Source organism: Phalacrocorax aristotelis, chromosome 1, assembly GCF_949628215.1.
Source record: "Phalacrocorax aristotelis chromosome 1, bGulAri2.1, whole genome shotgun sequence".
Lineage (NCBI taxonomy): Eukaryota > Metazoa > Chordata > Aves > Suliformes > Phalacrocoracidae > Phalacrocorax > Phalacrocorax aristotelis.
The window spans coordinates 122,858,395-122,875,053 of NC_134276.1; the positions used below are offsets into that span (position 1 = coordinate 122,858,395).

At 36.9% G+C, this 16,659-nt stretch overlaps 1 protein-coding gene across 7 annotated transcripts in view; it reads left to right on the plus strand.

Annotated features, from left to right (window-relative positions):
- CBLB (Cbl proto-oncogene B) overlaps window positions 1-16,659 on the plus strand; it is a 136,244-nt gene that overhangs the window by 1,748 nt on the left and 117,837 nt on the right. For all 7 annotated transcript variants that reach the window (XM_075104534.1, XM_075104477.1, XM_075104516.1 and 4 more), the window contains exon 3: window positions 8,810-9,060. In XM_075104534.1, the coding sequence (XP_074960635.1) occupies window positions 8,810-9,060 (251 nt within the window). The remainder of the gene's footprint in view (window positions 1-8,809; window positions 9,061-16,659) is intronic.

A 16,659-nucleotide genomic window follows, 5' to 3' on the forward strand; every position in this document is an offset into this window, starting at 1 on the left:
GTTAGTCTGCAAACAAGACCTCTGAAGTATGAAACTTCAGTTAAGCTGATTGTCTTGTGAGACGTGCTCATGATGGCAACATAGATACGTTTGTGCTTTTAGGAATGTGCATGGGGACTGGGGGATGTCACTCTTGTCAGTTTAGTAAACAGATTAGTATGGCACGCCTAACTTTTTAAGTGCGTGATCTGCATTTTTAATGACGTCTAAGTACATCTACTCTTCATTCTGAAACTAGAAATACACTGTACTGAAACTAATTTTTCAGGAAGTGGGGGGGATAGACCATAGTTTTTTAGATCTTAAGGTTCTCTGCCCCAGCCTGATACATTTTGTTTAGCATTATACAGACCGACAGCTTGTATGATGATAGAATAACTAAGAGAGATCCTTGCCAGTGGTAGGAACGGTTTAATTATAATACGGATAACCCTTTGGGAGATGCAGGCACTCTGCTTTGCATATGAGGTGATGATACTTGAGAGTTTCCTCTTGAAACTGCTGGGGAGTGAGCATTACTAGCTGCTAGCCTTGGGCCTGTATGGCAAGAGAGTTACCAGATATTAACTCAGTGATTCTTCATGAGTTAGTGTAACTGTTTTCTTTCTCTGTGGCTCATGTAAAATGCAGATGTTTAACATTTCTTAAAGTTCATAAGTAGTTATACTGACATGGTGGAGATTATTTCATATTATATGCCTTGACAAGTGGTAATTTCATGGTATTTGATTGAGTCTGTGTATGCTCTCCTTTTTGATGCTCCAAGGATAGTGTCTGTATTTCCACCACAGCTTCTGATGATGACCATAAGCTTTGATAGAAACGGTTATCATTGCAAAGACTTTGTTGGCATTTCCCTGCTCATGATCAGGATGCTCTAAACTGTGATCATCTTGTAATAAGAACTACAAGTATAAACACTTGGAAGCAGGCACTCTGCTTCAGTGGAAGGAAGTTCTTGTCTTGGAATCCAGGAACCTGGTTCGTCCTCACTGAAACCACGTGCGGAATGCATGCCTTAATTTCCCCCTGTGTCAGGCCATTTACAAATCTATACGGTAAGGTTGTCCCCAGATTGGTTTGTGTATTCATGGTTACCAGAAAACATAAACCCCGGTGCTTGGACTTGTGGGTTGCTTTTAGTCAGCTAACATCGGATCACTGTATTTGTCCCTGTTACAACAAAGCATCAGAACAGCCAGTAAGGCCTGTTCTGTAGAAGTCACTGGAAAGGCTGGACGTTGCGCTGTGCTTTCTTTTTCATTTTACTGGATAAGTGTCCTCAATTTGGATCTTTAATGTATCCTCTTTAAGCTGCTTTCAGTTAATCAAATTTTATTTCCAAATTATATTAAAGTATACCAGACAGGATGATGTCATAGTGTGAGAATGCTGTAGCTTGCTGCCTGAGTTTTTAGCTTTTGGTACTTATAGTGAAAGGATGCGGTTCAGCAAATTTGATATGTTGGCAAAAAAATTTAAGTCTCTTAGCCTTATGTGGCAGTAGGTACACGAAGGTCATTTTCTCCTCTGCCTAGATCAAAATCAAGGATTAGAATCAGAAATAGAAACCTGCTCGATCAACTGTTGTTTCAAATCCCATTTCTGGAGTGTGTCCTATGACTGATCTCTGTGGTGGTTCACTGATCAAATTAATACCTAGTGAAGGCAGTAGGCTCTGCAAAGTCAGTGGGGTTCCACCCGTGGTAATATTGTGGCTTTGAGGCCTATTTTGCTTGTTGTAATAATAGTCATTATCCTTGTTTATTCTTTAACTATAATAGCTGTGATAACCATCTTTTTGCTGCAGTGAGGTAGCTAAAGTTTTCTCCCATCCTAAAGATGTTAGGGAAAGGGAGAATGGAAACAAAGCAAAGCTATTATCTTGACCAAAGGATAAAAAAAGAGCAGTTTTTAAAACAAGGGGCAGAGCTCAATAATTTCCGGTTTGTATTTCTCTCTTTCTTTCTTTCTTTCTTAAAATTACCATTCTGTACCTTTCATTCATTTCTTTCTGTAACTCCCTCCTTTGGCAGATGAATTTTTGTATTAATTATTTGTTTTCAACAATAAGGGATTAACCAATACTACAGATATTGCAACTCTATAAGAACTATACTGAGAGAGTAGTTTTATGGTGTATGTAAAAGTTCTGGCTACTTAGATACCATGCAAACTTCTCTGTGTAAAATTGGTTGTATGTCATGCTTTGGAATTGTTTAGAGTTCATGGTAATGTTTCTTTTTCATGGGCTGATGCTTCAACTTTAGAATAGGCAGAAGGTTGCAGTTCTGCTTAAGTGTTTTCTCTTTAAACTTCTGTTACTGGTTTGAAAAAATCAAGGGTTTTGAAAGAGTTCTTTAGCAGGACAGAATGTTGGGAGAGTGCTCCTGGTTAGACCCCCTGTTTGTAAAAGTTACCTGTGAGCAACATACCTGCAGGGAATTAAAAAAAAATATATTGTAAGTAATCAGTGAAAGTGAATTGTTATCTGTCTGTATATCTTACATCTGCGTCTTCTTTTTTATACTTCATCCACTGGGATCTGTACTTTTTGAGGTTTACTCTTACGTCTTTCTTCATATGAATTTACAATGCTAACTGCTTTACCAAAGGGGCATCAGCTTTCAGCATCAGTGTTGAGTTTCCCTGCTGCTTTTCTCATGGGTAGGCAGTAGCTTTACCATTAAGAACCAAAAGTATTTTGTTTAACTTCTTTGCAGTGCAAAGGACGATATTCCTTTTATGGTTTGGAAGGCTAGCCTTGCTTTCCAGTGCTAGTTATAGCATTGTATAATCAAGTTGACCATATATCTCTGAACTTTCAGAAAGTTCATATCATGTAAATAAAAAAAGTATTGTTACCAAATAACTCTGTCTTCCTTTAAACTATGCATAAATTGCATAGGATTTATTTTTCTGAAATTCTAAACCTAATGATTTTAAAATCTAGAAACTATCCATGTATTATTACTAGAGGATAATGGTTATCTTGAGAACAACTTTGGGAGAGAATGCCTATTATGTAAACATGGGAGTAGTTAAGTTAATATACTGCTCAGGTTATTAAGAGTTGGCAGTACTCTTGTGCACACCTTACTGTTGTGGGTTTCAAGCCAATAAAATTGTGACTTATTTTGAACAGGATTTTTTTAAACCAGGAATATTTCAGCAACTTTCAGTCACTTTTTAGTACTCTTATGCCTTGGGCCTGAAAACAGTTATATTTTCTCCTGTGAAGATTAACAATATTGTCTAAACTGTTTGGGCGGTCTGTCATGGCCCACCCAGTTGTTTGACTTCAACTATATAAATGGGGATGGTAGTTTGATTTGCTATTTAATAATTAGCTAAGAGCAAATTAGAGCGTGTCTCCAAAGCTCATACCATTGACTTAGTGAGTAAAAGCTGTATTACCTCTGTAACTTAGTAATGTGGTTTTCTTCAAATACATATTTGTCAGCATCCAAGTTTTCAACAGCATCTAAGTAAATATACAGAGCACAGCAGTTGAAACTGTGTGCTTGTGGGTTATTCTTTGCAACATTTTATGTACTTGTTACATTAATGTGCAACCTTCCAAGTGAATTAAAGGTCATGGTTCCACAAAGGATCTAGAAAAGACAATCATCAATCATAACCGTGGTGTTCTTCAGTGTAGTACCTGGTCAAAGTTGATATGTCCTGCACACGCTGTTTGTGGAAAAAGAATAAACATTTAAGCAGAGAAATGGAAGCTTCTCATTTTCTAATTAGAAGAAACTATAAATGAGTCTCTGAAGTCAGCTGTCGTTTTGCATCAGAACATCAGCATTGTTATTGCTTATTCCTCCAGTATGGAAACATATGACACAGTTGCAGTGTGGTAGCTGTTGAACAAGCACTTACTGTATTCTCAGCTGAAAAAGATCAGTGATCGATCACCTCTATTTATGTTTTAATGAGAAGGCTTCTTTCAGAAAGAAAGTCCATCTCTTTCCATCTTTCTGTGGAAAATAAAATGCATTGCATTTAATGTAATTTCTGGCAGGGGGCTGTATGATGAAGGGGCATAATGTTAAGATTTCATCCGTTTTCTTGATTAGCCCCTCTCTGATTAAGTTCCTCAGAATTCATTGTTGGTAGCATTGTGTGTTGTGGTTTTTCTGGAGAATTGTTATGGTATCTTACTGCAGAGCTAACTTTATGCTGTGTCAAAGTGTTTGGCCTTTTTTATACTGCATGGTGGAAGGTACTAGTTCAGTAGAAGGTTCACAAGTGTGGTTTTGGAAGTGTGCAAGCACTGGTGCTCTGATTGTTATAGTCCGTTCGCTGCAGCTCAAAGCGGTGTTTAGCGGATGTCCTACTCATTAGATACTTACTCTGTTTTAGCTGTGTTACTTTCCTTGTATTGTCTTTGACTAGCATTAGGTGTTTAAACAGATTGTGTTAGGGCTGCTATACTTTGCATGAACAGAAGTTCTTTTGTCGAATGAGGCCAGGGCTTTCAACTTCATTGTTTGCTTTAAAAAGTGAATAGACGTACAGTTTTCAATATGAAATTCGTTGTCTAAATACGACAGGAATGCATTACTCTCATCTCTGAGATGCTATGACATAATGCCTTATAATTTAAGTAAAATGTTTTCAAAAATGTTCTGAGTAGTGGCATTTGTCTTGGCTGGGGAGGAAGAGGAGGTTGGGTTTTTCCTCCATTGGCACTAGAGTAAGCTTGCCTTGGAAGTTCCTGAATTAACTGTTTCAAAACCTGTTTCTGGTAGGTGCGGGTGATACCTTAGTTCTTCACAATCAGAATTGCACTCTATTGTTTCTGTGATTTTGGAGTAAGTACCTGCATTTACCCGGAGTGAGGTAGTGAAAGGAGCGTAGCTTTGTCTCAGTTTATCTCAGTGACAGACATTTCTGACTAACTTGCTGACTGACTCCTTTTCATTTTTTACACTGAATGCTTACTAAATATATACATGCTTACTTCCAGTCATAACAATACACAAATCTCACAGTGATATGATTCATGTCCGCTCCTAAAGTGTTGGTGAGGGCTGCTTTGTAAAGCGCAATATGGAGGTCTTTATTTTTGGCTGGGTTTTTTTTCTTTTGTTTTGAGTTCTGTTTTCTTTTGAAGAAAGGTATGTGCGCCACTTCTGGTGCATTGGTAAATCTTTTGCGTCAGCAGATGTCTTTCTTTTAATTGTGAACTGCTGTGGTATGTGTCAGGACATCCTGACTCTGGAAACCATATGGTTTACTAGCCGTCTTTACGAACTTACTTCCTTTGGACTGAAACGTTGTGTACTCTATAAAGTGAAGAAAGCCTTGTACTATTTCACTGGATCACTGACTTGAACTAAATGTTAGCATTTTTTCAATGAGAATGCATAAGACTAATTGAGTTGTACTGTAGAATAATTTTTTGCATGACTTAAAGGCTTGTTCTGGAGTTGGAGGTTCTAGTAATGTGCTGTATTTATCCTTATAAATGCAGCAGAGGGTGAAGCCTTGTAAACCATGATGACCACAGGATCCTGTTTTGATGTGTGTATGGCTGTATGTAATGATACTGGACTGAAGAAGGCTTTGTAGAACATCAGAAAGAGAAACTAATTCTTCTTTATAACTGGATGTACTTTTTGTATAGTTGAATGGACCGACTGTTGAAAATACACCAACCAGCATAAGCAATTTGCTTTTTCCTGGTGTCTTTATATTTTTAATGTTGTTCCTAATATATATGAAACCACTTCTGTTCTGCATGTTGGCACATCTGATCGAAGAGGTACACCTCAGAGAGAGAATGAATTCTTTGGTCGCTAAACTTAGGTTAGGATAAATGAGCAGTTCAAAATTATTAGAGTCTTCTCTGCTTGTGGTTGGCGCTCATTGCTGAGTTGTTTTTTCCCCTTGAATAAATATTTTCCTCCTTTCAGCTGTTGGGTTTTTTTCTTTTTTTTTTTTTACCCTTATGCATGTTGCTCCAGATAGTTGTAGTGCCTAATCAGTGATGTTGATTTGTGTCATCTGTAGTTGGCTTTAGGAGAACGTCAATCTTGTTTCAAGTTTTCGCTAAATCAGAAATTGCAGAGGACAAAAGTTCACAAGAAAAATGTCTACATTTTCCGTAAAAGTTCTCACTTCTCTCTTTGAGGTTCTGGTTCTGCTAACTCTTCTACAAAAAGAAATTCATGTATGCCTCTGCATGGATGATCTTCAGATCTGTATACACATGTAAAATTCTTTGCTTATGTTTCTGAAATCTCCTTAAAGAATTCAAGCTGTCAGCTTAACTTCAGCGCAACTAAAAGAAAGTGTTTAATCTACTTCATAAGCCTCTCTTGTTAGTTCCTTTCTTGATCTTCTGGTGTGATACCATCATCCTGCCTTCACTCAGGCAACTCCTTTACTTGAACTGCTCTTTTACAAGCTGTGTGTGAATCTTTCAGATTGAGATGTGATTCACAGACAAATATAACGTTCTGCATCAATCTAAAACTCTCATTCAGTTTTTATTGTTGTATATCGGTAAGTTCAGCTTTGCTTTTCTGCGCTTGAAAGAATGCCATCATATCCAGCCTTTATTCTTTGAGGTTGCTGCTGCAGGCATCTCCTAACCCATGACTTGGACCATGTTTTTCTTTTTCTGTATCCTGATAACCTTCTCTTTATCATATGAAATATAAACAAGTTATTTTCAGTTTCAGAGTCTCTTGCTGTCTCGCTTTTGCAGTTATGGATTGTAGTTCCAGACTTCATCACCTGATGAAGAGATGACCAAACATCTTTATGCTTTACATTTTTTTTTGTTTGTTTGTTTCCAGCTTCTTCCTCAACTTAGGAGGAATTCCTTTATGTACGACTAAATCATTGTAGAGCTTGCCTTGAAACTTCCCTTTGCTCTTTATATCTAGAAATACTTAACTGCCCTGAACCACTCTTTAGTATGTTGAACAGTGTTGTGCTCATTTATTCATATTTGCCTGCATCTATCTGCTGTATTTTTGTTTCCTGCTGAGGTTGTAAATTTCTCTGTGGGAAGGACTGTCTGTTCTACAACACATCAGAAGGTTTCCTGATCCATTACTTGGTCTAGTAGGTGAAAGAATAATAGAAATTACTAAAGCAATTGCTAAATAGTGAGTACTAAATAATAACAGAAATTACTAAATAATCCTAATAAATGGATAATACTAAGAAATTGATCAGTGAAATGAGGGGAGCTATTGCAAATGTCATGTTTCTATAGTAGCTATGAGTTTGCACTGTTCTAATGGTGCTAGACTTCTTTTTTTAAAACTTGTCAGTGCTTGACTTTCATCTACTCTTGTCTCCACTGTGACCCCAGTTACCTAAATCTAATTGCCTGGTGTGTTTTTGTGTGTATGTTTCAGAGGGAAGAAACAATTATGTGATTGCTTTGCTGTTTGTGGTGCATGAATGTCTGTTGGTGGCAACAGTCTTAAGGCAGTGAATTTCTTAACAGTGTAGATCTAGAAATTAAAGGAGGGGTCAGCAATAGCGATACAGCTTTGAGTTTAGAGAGGTGAATGTTATAGGATACACGTTTATTTTATCCCCCAGAAATGCTCAAGAATGTACTTCTGATATGTTAGTAGAAATATAGGAGCCTGCTTGCTTCAGCAGTATTAAGATGTTTCTACAGCCTCATTAGTTACCTTAAAAGAATGTCAAAGCCACTAGTATGTAATATTAGTTGATAATATATAATGTGGCAATCTCCAAAGGATACCTATAAAACTTTTATACCACATGAACTTAATTTTTCGTAAGTATTTGCATATGTACAGCTGCACACACCTGTCTAGAACGTGTCCCTCTGCAGTGTTTCAGCGAAGCATGGATAGCTCAACGCAATAGCACTCAAAAACTACCTGTTAGTTTCAATCCCTTTTGCTTTCTAGTACAGAACATTACAGAACAAACTACCAGAGAACTTAGGTAGCCAGGAGTTAATTACACTACCGTTGCATATGTTCAGGAAACAAAACCAGTACCACCATCTTCCAGAAGCATTTCCAGTGGAGACTAGATTCAAATAAAGGTGTTCAATTAATCTGAAGCTTATTCTTTTAAGTAACATATGTTATTCAATTAATTTTTGTGCCATTTAGGAATGTGATGATTCAAAGGCCATTAAGATGTTATCTTCTATTACAACCATGAACTGGAAAACATTGAGTTTATAATGTTTTGTTTCCTGGTTAATGATACCTGTTTGTGAATGACTTAATTTCTGTCTGTCGTAGCTAATAGCTTTTGAACCACTGGCAACATTCAGACCATTTTGATATGTGTAGACCTCTCAAAGTTTAAATTCCTGTAGCTTCTAAGAGGTTATATTGCTGGATAGAGAAAAGAGAAAGCCTGCAGATGACAAGGTAATTTATAGGGTCAGTTCTTAGTAGACATTTAAAAATCCATAATGAAGTTCACCTGCAGCAAATAAATCTGTACGAAACTACTGCTCTTGGCATTAGTTGCACACTGTGTTTGGCTAATATACTCCTTAGCACATAGTAGGCAGGCAAAGACATTCTTACCTTAAAAGCAAAACCCCAAACTATGTAGGTAAGCTTGTTTGCTTTTCATAGATGTGACGGGATTAAGTTAAATTTTACATCCTTTGACATTAAAGACTATGTTGGGATTTCATGGAATATATATGAAGTAGGATTTAATTCTTTGTGCCTGGAGGTTAGAGAAGTATGCTTACACCTATTAATTTTAAGATGTCAGATCAGTTTTTGCCCCAACATATTTCCTGTCTTTTACATTCTCTTGTTTTTGCTTATAGGTAAGATTGTGCCAAAACCCAAAGCTTCAACTCAAAAACAGCCCACCTTACATACTTGACATTTTACCTGACACTTACCAACATTTGCGACTTATATTGAGCAAATATGATGACAACCAGAAACTTGCACAACTCAGTGAGAATGAGTATTTTAAAATCTACATTGACAGTCTCATGAAAAAATCGAAACGGGCTATAAGACTCTTCAAAGAAGGAAAGGAAAGGATGTATGAGGAGCAGTCACAGGACAGGTAAGCGAAATATTTAAATATGAATTAGATTGTCCGGCCTGTCTGCGTTCTTAACACTGTTTGTCTGCAGCCATTGTGTTTTGACATTTTTAATTATTTAAAGAGCAGAAATATTTATTGTTTGGATTCATTGACCTTGCAGGTCAATCAGTAATTTGCTGGATTTGTTCCACTGTGTGCTCTTATCTGTCACTTTGTGACCTTTAAAACCAAGTGCATTTCCTTCATAAAACATTCATTTCATTGTAATTACTTGTTCACAGGGCCTTACAATATGTAGTTTTTACTCTGGCACACACAGAGAGAGAGAGAGAGAGAGAGACTGTTACTTGGATTGAGCTTGACCTCCCTACCCCAGTTCTTAAAATTGTCAGAGCCATGATGAATATTGACTTAGAGCTTTCGCAAGTGATGAAATGGAGCAAAGCAATATTAACTTTTCTGAGACATTGTGTGATGTTAGCGTGATGATAAAGTTAGTTTGGTACCGAGGAACCTTTTCAGAAACCTAATGTATTCCTGATTTGCAATGGTTCAGCTTTAATAACTGGGATTAATGTCCACTTTATGTGTGCCCTTGGTGGTGAGTGAAGAGGTTATTAATATTTGATTTTATTACCTCATATTTTAAAAAAAAATATTTCAAGAACCTCTCTGCAAAATCTGCAGTTTTGTTTTGGGAAAGGGTGCAGCAATGTTGTATATACCATGTGTGGTATAACTTTGAATCTATTCGAATAAAAGATACAATATTTTTTCCAGAGTCTCCCCTTTTTAAAGGAGAGAGTGGGGAATGGGAGATGGAGAGGAAGTGAATGGAGGATTGAATCCTTGCCATTCTGTCTGCACCTGAGCTCAGAGGCAGGATTGCAGTATAGTTTTACAGATGGTGAAAGTGTTGGTAGAAGCAGTGAAATGTCTATGTTCTTGTAAATGTCACTGCTGTTATGTTTGATTTATACATATATTCCTTCCGGATCTTCAGCAATGTTTATAGCTCTTCAGTATAGTGTGGTAGTCTCCTGTGCTTGATAGGGGGTCTGAAGCTTGCTTAAGGTCTAAGGATTTTTTTTTTTTTTTAAGTATGTAGAGACTGTCCAATTGTGAATATACTTGGAGCAATTTGCATAAAAGGAGCAAAATACACTGTTTGAACTATTTTTCTGATTAGTAAAGATTTTGATGGATGCTTTTTGTGTTTGAATTCATAAGTAAGTAAAGGAATGTTTTCGCTGCAGATGCATTGTTACCAGAACCTCTGGAAGAACCGTTCAGCACTGAGCCTCTGGGCTCTTTTTTTAATATCCCATTTGTTGTATGTACAGAAGTCATTGTGTTGCAAAGGAAATAAGAACTTTTTATGGTAAGGGAAATTTGACATAAATGGTTGCATTATGTAAACAGGTTTTATTTTGACTTCCCTATCTTGTATGAAATCCAGATTTACTTATGGTTCTGCTTACAGTTAGCGATAAATTAAAGCCAGTTTCTGTGTCAATTTTTCAGAGACTGCTCTATGCTCTGTACAGTCATTCAAACAGTGCCTTAGTAACTGTATCTAGTTGCTAGAGTTGCTTTCTGCTTTCCAACTACGCACTTCATTTCCTGCATAAGGGTAACAGTGGTGATATAAGGATGTCTTTTTGTGAAGCAGTTTTTGAAGAAGGCGCAGTTAGCATATTTACTGCCATTTATTTGGGCCATTCTTGTGAGATGATGGGAAAAGAAGGATTTTAAAACAAAACATAGTAATGAAGTGCACTGAATCACAGTTACTACTTCAGGCTCCCTGAATTTGTATTTCAGAAGATGACAAGTAGTATTATTTTGCCTGACTGATGGAGTTTGAAGCTTGAGGGAGTATAATAGAAATGTTTTTCCTTTGCTAAAGTTGTTAGTTGTGTTTCCTATACAAACTGCATTCTGACTGCAGTCAGAAACAAAAAACAACCCCAGTAAGTGTAAGCATTGTTCCAGCAGTTTGTGTCGTGCCGTTACAACTTGAAGTCTACATCTTTGTGACTTCAGTGCATCCTCTTTCATATACTGGTGATGTTTTATCTGTATGCATGTCCTAGTTTAAAGTCGAATGAAGGTATATGTACGTGTTTGAGCCCAGTGACTAGGTACCTGTTTGCTCTGCAGTGCTTCCACATACTTAATAGTGTTAATTCTTGGTAAGTTAGTAAAAGAAGCTGTTAATGTTTTAAACTTTGCTTCCAAATATGCCTGCATTAACCTAAGTACGTTATTTGTTAATGTCATAATGCAAATGTAGGAGTGATCATTTAAATAAGTGTTTTTGAAGATGTTTCTAAAATGACCGTCCAATTGAAGCGTAGACAGTTTTTTAAAGAAGGCAAGCCAAAAGCTGCCTCTTATGTTGACACCTGGCCAGTTTCTGTGGTTTTCAATCTTACATTTATGTTTTGTTTTCTGTTAGTATCTCTGTGGTTTCTGAATAGAAGATCATAAGGAAAAAGAGAAACTGGCTGCATTTGGAAGCATACTTTGTACATATTTGATTGGTATACTTTTTAACCTATTAGGGTTATTGAATTATCTTTTAACTTTTATGGTGATGGTACATTTAGGAACCAGTGCCAATATACATGTGATTTTATTTGCCTGATAACACCAAAATTACTCTATTGTGAAGAATTTGTCATGAATTTTAGTTCTCAAAGATCCTGTGGATGGAACAAGATAGAGTGAGTCAGATTACGTACAAATGGCTAAACAAAAAGCTTACATTGTGATGGTGTTCCATGTCAAACACATATGATAGCCATTTAAGAGTAGATGGTGCTGTCATTCTGTACTCTATGGGATGAGTCTTGCTAAGCAGAGAAGATATGGCTTACAAGTTTGTTTATTGTATATGAATTCCATCTACCTCCTCGGTATGGTGTCTAGTATGAAATTATGTCCTCTCATAGCCCTCTTGCTTAATGAAGTAAGAGGTGATCAATAAATTCAGTAAAATGTACTAGATATAGGCTGCACAGAAGTTTTTCTATGTATGAAGTGTTTTAAAGATTTTTTTTTTTTGTCACAGATTTTGCTTTTTAAAGGTTATTAACACAGGCTTATTAAAAATATTGGTTCAGGTGCATCCACTTTTCTTAAAAGGCCTTCTGTGTCTTTGAGGGTCTGGGGTTTTCTTTTTCTTGCATGGGTTTTCTTCTCCCTTTGTTGTTTATTGGAAAGTAGACTAAAGCTGGAAGGCATAATTTCTGTGAAGTCCAAACTTCCTTTTGTCTTGCTGCAGTCCAGAATTATGTATCCAGAAAAAGTAAAAACTTTGTAGGCTGGCAGTTTTTTCAGGTAAATATGTTAGCCAGGTGTAGAAATCAAGCACATAAGTTACAATAATAAGAATAGAGGAGAAATAAAATGGCAATGGGGAGATTACATTTGGATTCTTTCAAGATGCTGGACATGGTCTTCATGGCTAACACAATCATTTCTTAGTAATGGAGACAAGTGTGAGCTTTCCTGTGCTTATCTGTTAATCATGTCCTTGGAAGACTACATCTTGAGGTGGAACTTGTTTGTTTTCTGTTTTAATATTGCATGCCTTCTGCTGTATGCTCTTTATATGAGAAGAGGAAAAGTGTAAAACCAAGGTATATACTTATTTTTAATAATATCTTAAATGCTGCTTGATTTGGCCAAAATTAGTTGGCTACTTGATTGTAAGTGACATTGCAGAAGTGGAAGAGGAAGATAAGATGAAAGATGGATATTTCTTAAGTGTTGGGCAGTACAGATGAAGATGGCAAGCGGAGAAGAGAAGAGGTTGTTTTGGGGTTGATTAGAAAGAGGTGTACATGTAGGGAAAGTCAGAGTCAAGGAAGTCCTTCAAGATGATCAAAAAACCACTGCTGTTCCTGTACAGAAAGTCTTGCTAAATTCTCTTGCACATCTGGTCCTTTGGTGTCTTGATTCAAATTGTATGCTTCTAGATTTTACAGCCCGCTTACCTATTTTGTTAGTCCAGAATTCTTATATTCTATAAGCCTTCTAGGGAGGTCTTATACCTGTGGTTTATGTGATAGATCAGGTTCCACTTTGTTACTGTTCATGTTGGTTAGTGAGTTTGTAAAGTATTCCATTTGTCTTCCTTCAGTCTGTGTTGATGACTGAGATCAGTTAAGGTTCTTGACTCAAGTCCCTCCACAGGCACATCGAAGTACGCAGTATTCTCGGTAGAGACCTTTCTACTGCTGAAATTTCTACCCCACTCCCTCCTTATTCTAAAAGTACAGACTTGGTAAGAAGTTACATGGGAGGGACTTCTGTTATGTCAGCTGCAACACAGTAACAGCCGTTTATGTACCTCTGTCCTGTGGTAAGTGAGAGGTAGCTTACCCTACTTCTTTGAATTACCTCATCTTGTACCACAAACCTGCTGTTTTATTTACAGGAAGTTAAGAAGTTTATAACTTAGCTAGCCTTGTAACTTGTTTGTGTCTCCAGACAGAGGAGATTCTGTTGATTAAGAAAAGGATCAGGAAGAGTATGTTGTTAGTTCAGGACGATTTTATTTGGACAAGTTAAGATTGTTTTGGCTGGCGGTTTTCTTGTTTGACAAATAGAATATACAGATTTAGAAAAGGATGTTAATGGCTCTTCTCATAGAGCCAGTTTTGGCTATTTGTTAACATTGCATCGGTAACTCCGTGGTAGTTGGATAGTAACCTTCACCAAAGCGGATTGGATTTCAAGTTGTGATCTTGTGGTGAAAGCTATTGGCTCCTTAGAATCCTGTGTTTTTGTCCCATTCTCCAAGCATATTATGTAGTGTTTGGTCTTCAGTAAATTTTGAGCTGAACAGTTGGGCTGTATGTACCGTTAATCTGCTGTCTGATGTGACCTGTAAACCCCTATACTTAAGCTAAGTCAACATGTTTAAGAGATCAAATATATTCACTGCTTTATTCTAGTCTTGCTGAAGTTGAGGCAAGAGAATCTAGTATTTGTCCTTTCCTCTCTTGTATTTATTTACATGTATTTTTAGATGGTTCCTTCACTAGGCTTTTAGGAAAAGAAACTGCTTTACTCTGCTTGAAAGACCTCTGGAGTGTTGACTCATTGCTTGAACTCTTGTGCTGTCCCTAGAGAAAAGAGGACACTTTCTCTTTCAATGTAAAACCTATAATATGGTAATTGGGAATGGAACTTAGCTACAATAAATAGAGGCTTCTTCTGAGGAAAAGAGCGTATGTGACTAATTGGATGGGGTTGCATGGGAGAAAGAAATGCATTGAGTTTTTTTTTGTTGTGGGTTTTTTTTGCTTGTTTTTGGGGTTTTTTGTTTAGGTTTTTTTGTGGTGGTTTGTTTTGCGTTTTGTTGTTGTTGTTCTTTTTTGGGTTTTTTTTGAAGCTTTTATGTTATGGTGAGACTTTCCACCATCTTCTCCCCTCCCTGTTCCTCATATGTGATGTAAAACCAGATATGAACCAAAACAGCTTTAAGAAACCTTTTGTGTACCTGAACCACATGAGTACTCGAGCTTTAGCGCAAATTTAGTGAAGCATAGGCCATATGCTATTTTAGGTTCTAGTCTAAATTAAACAAGGAATGTTACACAAACACACCTTTCAGACAAAGAGACTCTTGTTGTGGAGGGCAGGTGAGAACACGTGGAGGTTTCAAATGGTAGGGCAGTGTTATGACAGCTTGTTCTCAACATAAATGCAAACAGGCTGTGTGACTGCAGTTGTTGTAAGGCAATATTTAAATTTTTAGATGTTTTTGATCATCTTCATTACTTGGGGGAGAGGAAATGAGAAGAAAGGAAGTATTTGTACCAAAATAACTCAAAGGCCACTATTTATTCAGGTTGCAGAGGAAGACAAGGATTTTAAAACCACTCAAGATCCGAAATGAAAAAATAGTGGCTTGAAAATTCTTATAATTGATTTAGTTCCTTGGTTCCTATCTAGTTGGGTAGAAGAGGGGTAATGTGTGCACTTAGTCTGTCTTTTACTTTTTACTCTGTTATAAAATCAGGCAGCATTTTCTGTGTTAGTGCAAAGTCTATTCAAACATTTTCTTAATAATGTGGTTTTGACAGTCATATCTGAGCAGCTGGTTCAGCTGGTTGTGAGGGGATATACACTATCTGATCTCTTTCTTGTTGTGCTTTGTGTAATCATTTATACCTGTAAAAAGTGTATATGATAATGTTGCCAAATGAAGATGCCATAACATTTATACCCACTTTGTGCAGGTGTGAAAGCTCTCAAGAAGCACAAGGTTATGGGGAATCAGTCCTCAAGACTTTCCGTGTGTTGTATATTAATTTCCTTTGTTATAAAGCTAATGGCAGTTCTACTAGGATTATACAATGAGACTGACGCTATGTCTATGCTGACGTAGTTTTTCTATATTGTTCTGGTTCAGCTTTGGAAGGCAGTATAGGGTGACAAAATGAGGTGGGAAGAATAGGTGGTTTTCTGAAAATACAGCACTCTTGGTCAGAGAGGTCTGGAAGTACTCTTTCTGGTTTGGCAGAGAGGATACTAGTACCCATTTCTGCATTGTAACAGCTCAGTATCTCATATCCCGTCACCATACTTGTCTGCATGCTCTCTACAGGCAGCAGCTGTGCTTGTGGAGGCAGGCCACGGTTGCCAACTATAAATAGAGCTATGTTCTTAGGTATGATAAAGCCCAGCTGATCATATCAAGATAGCAACTTTAGGATCTTCTTGAAGAACAGACAGCACCAACACCTGAATTCACCATGTAGAAAGGAAGGCTCTTGTAATGGACCTGAAGGAGTCTTGCATCATTCACTTTTGAACGCGCGGTTGATTTTTAGAAAATTTGGTCTTTGCTTCTCTGTGTCAGAAGTATTCTATATTCAGCGATTAGGTGTTTGTTTTATGGTGCCTTCAACACTAGCCTCGTGAACACTACTTATCATGTAAGAAGAAGCACACAGAAAGCTTGTAGAAGAAAGTTTCCATTTTTATGAAATGTATGTCTAAATACATAAGCATATCTAATTTTAATTTCAGGTTATAAAAATAAATGTTTTCCTTTCCCTAATGTTCTGTGGCAGTTTTTCATTAAAAACTAGAAACATGAAAGAATAAAAATCTGCTTTTATTCTATAAAGAAACGAAAAGGAAGTTGAGAATAATCGCTTCCAAGCAGTACACTTGTTTAGTTAATAGAAGCTCTTTTGCCTGTCTTTGATGAAAGTAAAGCAAAGCCAGAAGAATGCTTTTACCCAAAGAATGCTCGATCAAAAATCAGGCTAGAAGACATGCTTACTATGTGTCTAAACCTATAGTAAAGAAAGATTCACTAACCTACACAGAGTAGGAAATAACCTTGATCTGAAAAGGGGCAAAATTATATGTTTTGATTAACACAGTTGAAGTTTGACTGAATTCAGAACAAAAGACACAGAATGAGATATTGATGGAGATGATAATGGATGGGAATACCAGTTCCACTCATTGAAATGCAAAGTGCAGGAAAGAGAGAGTACTTTGATAATTTCATTAATTTCTCAAATATTTTGTAATCATTTGACATAAATAAGCTTCTCTTTTTCCTGTTCTGTTATTTGCTTCAAT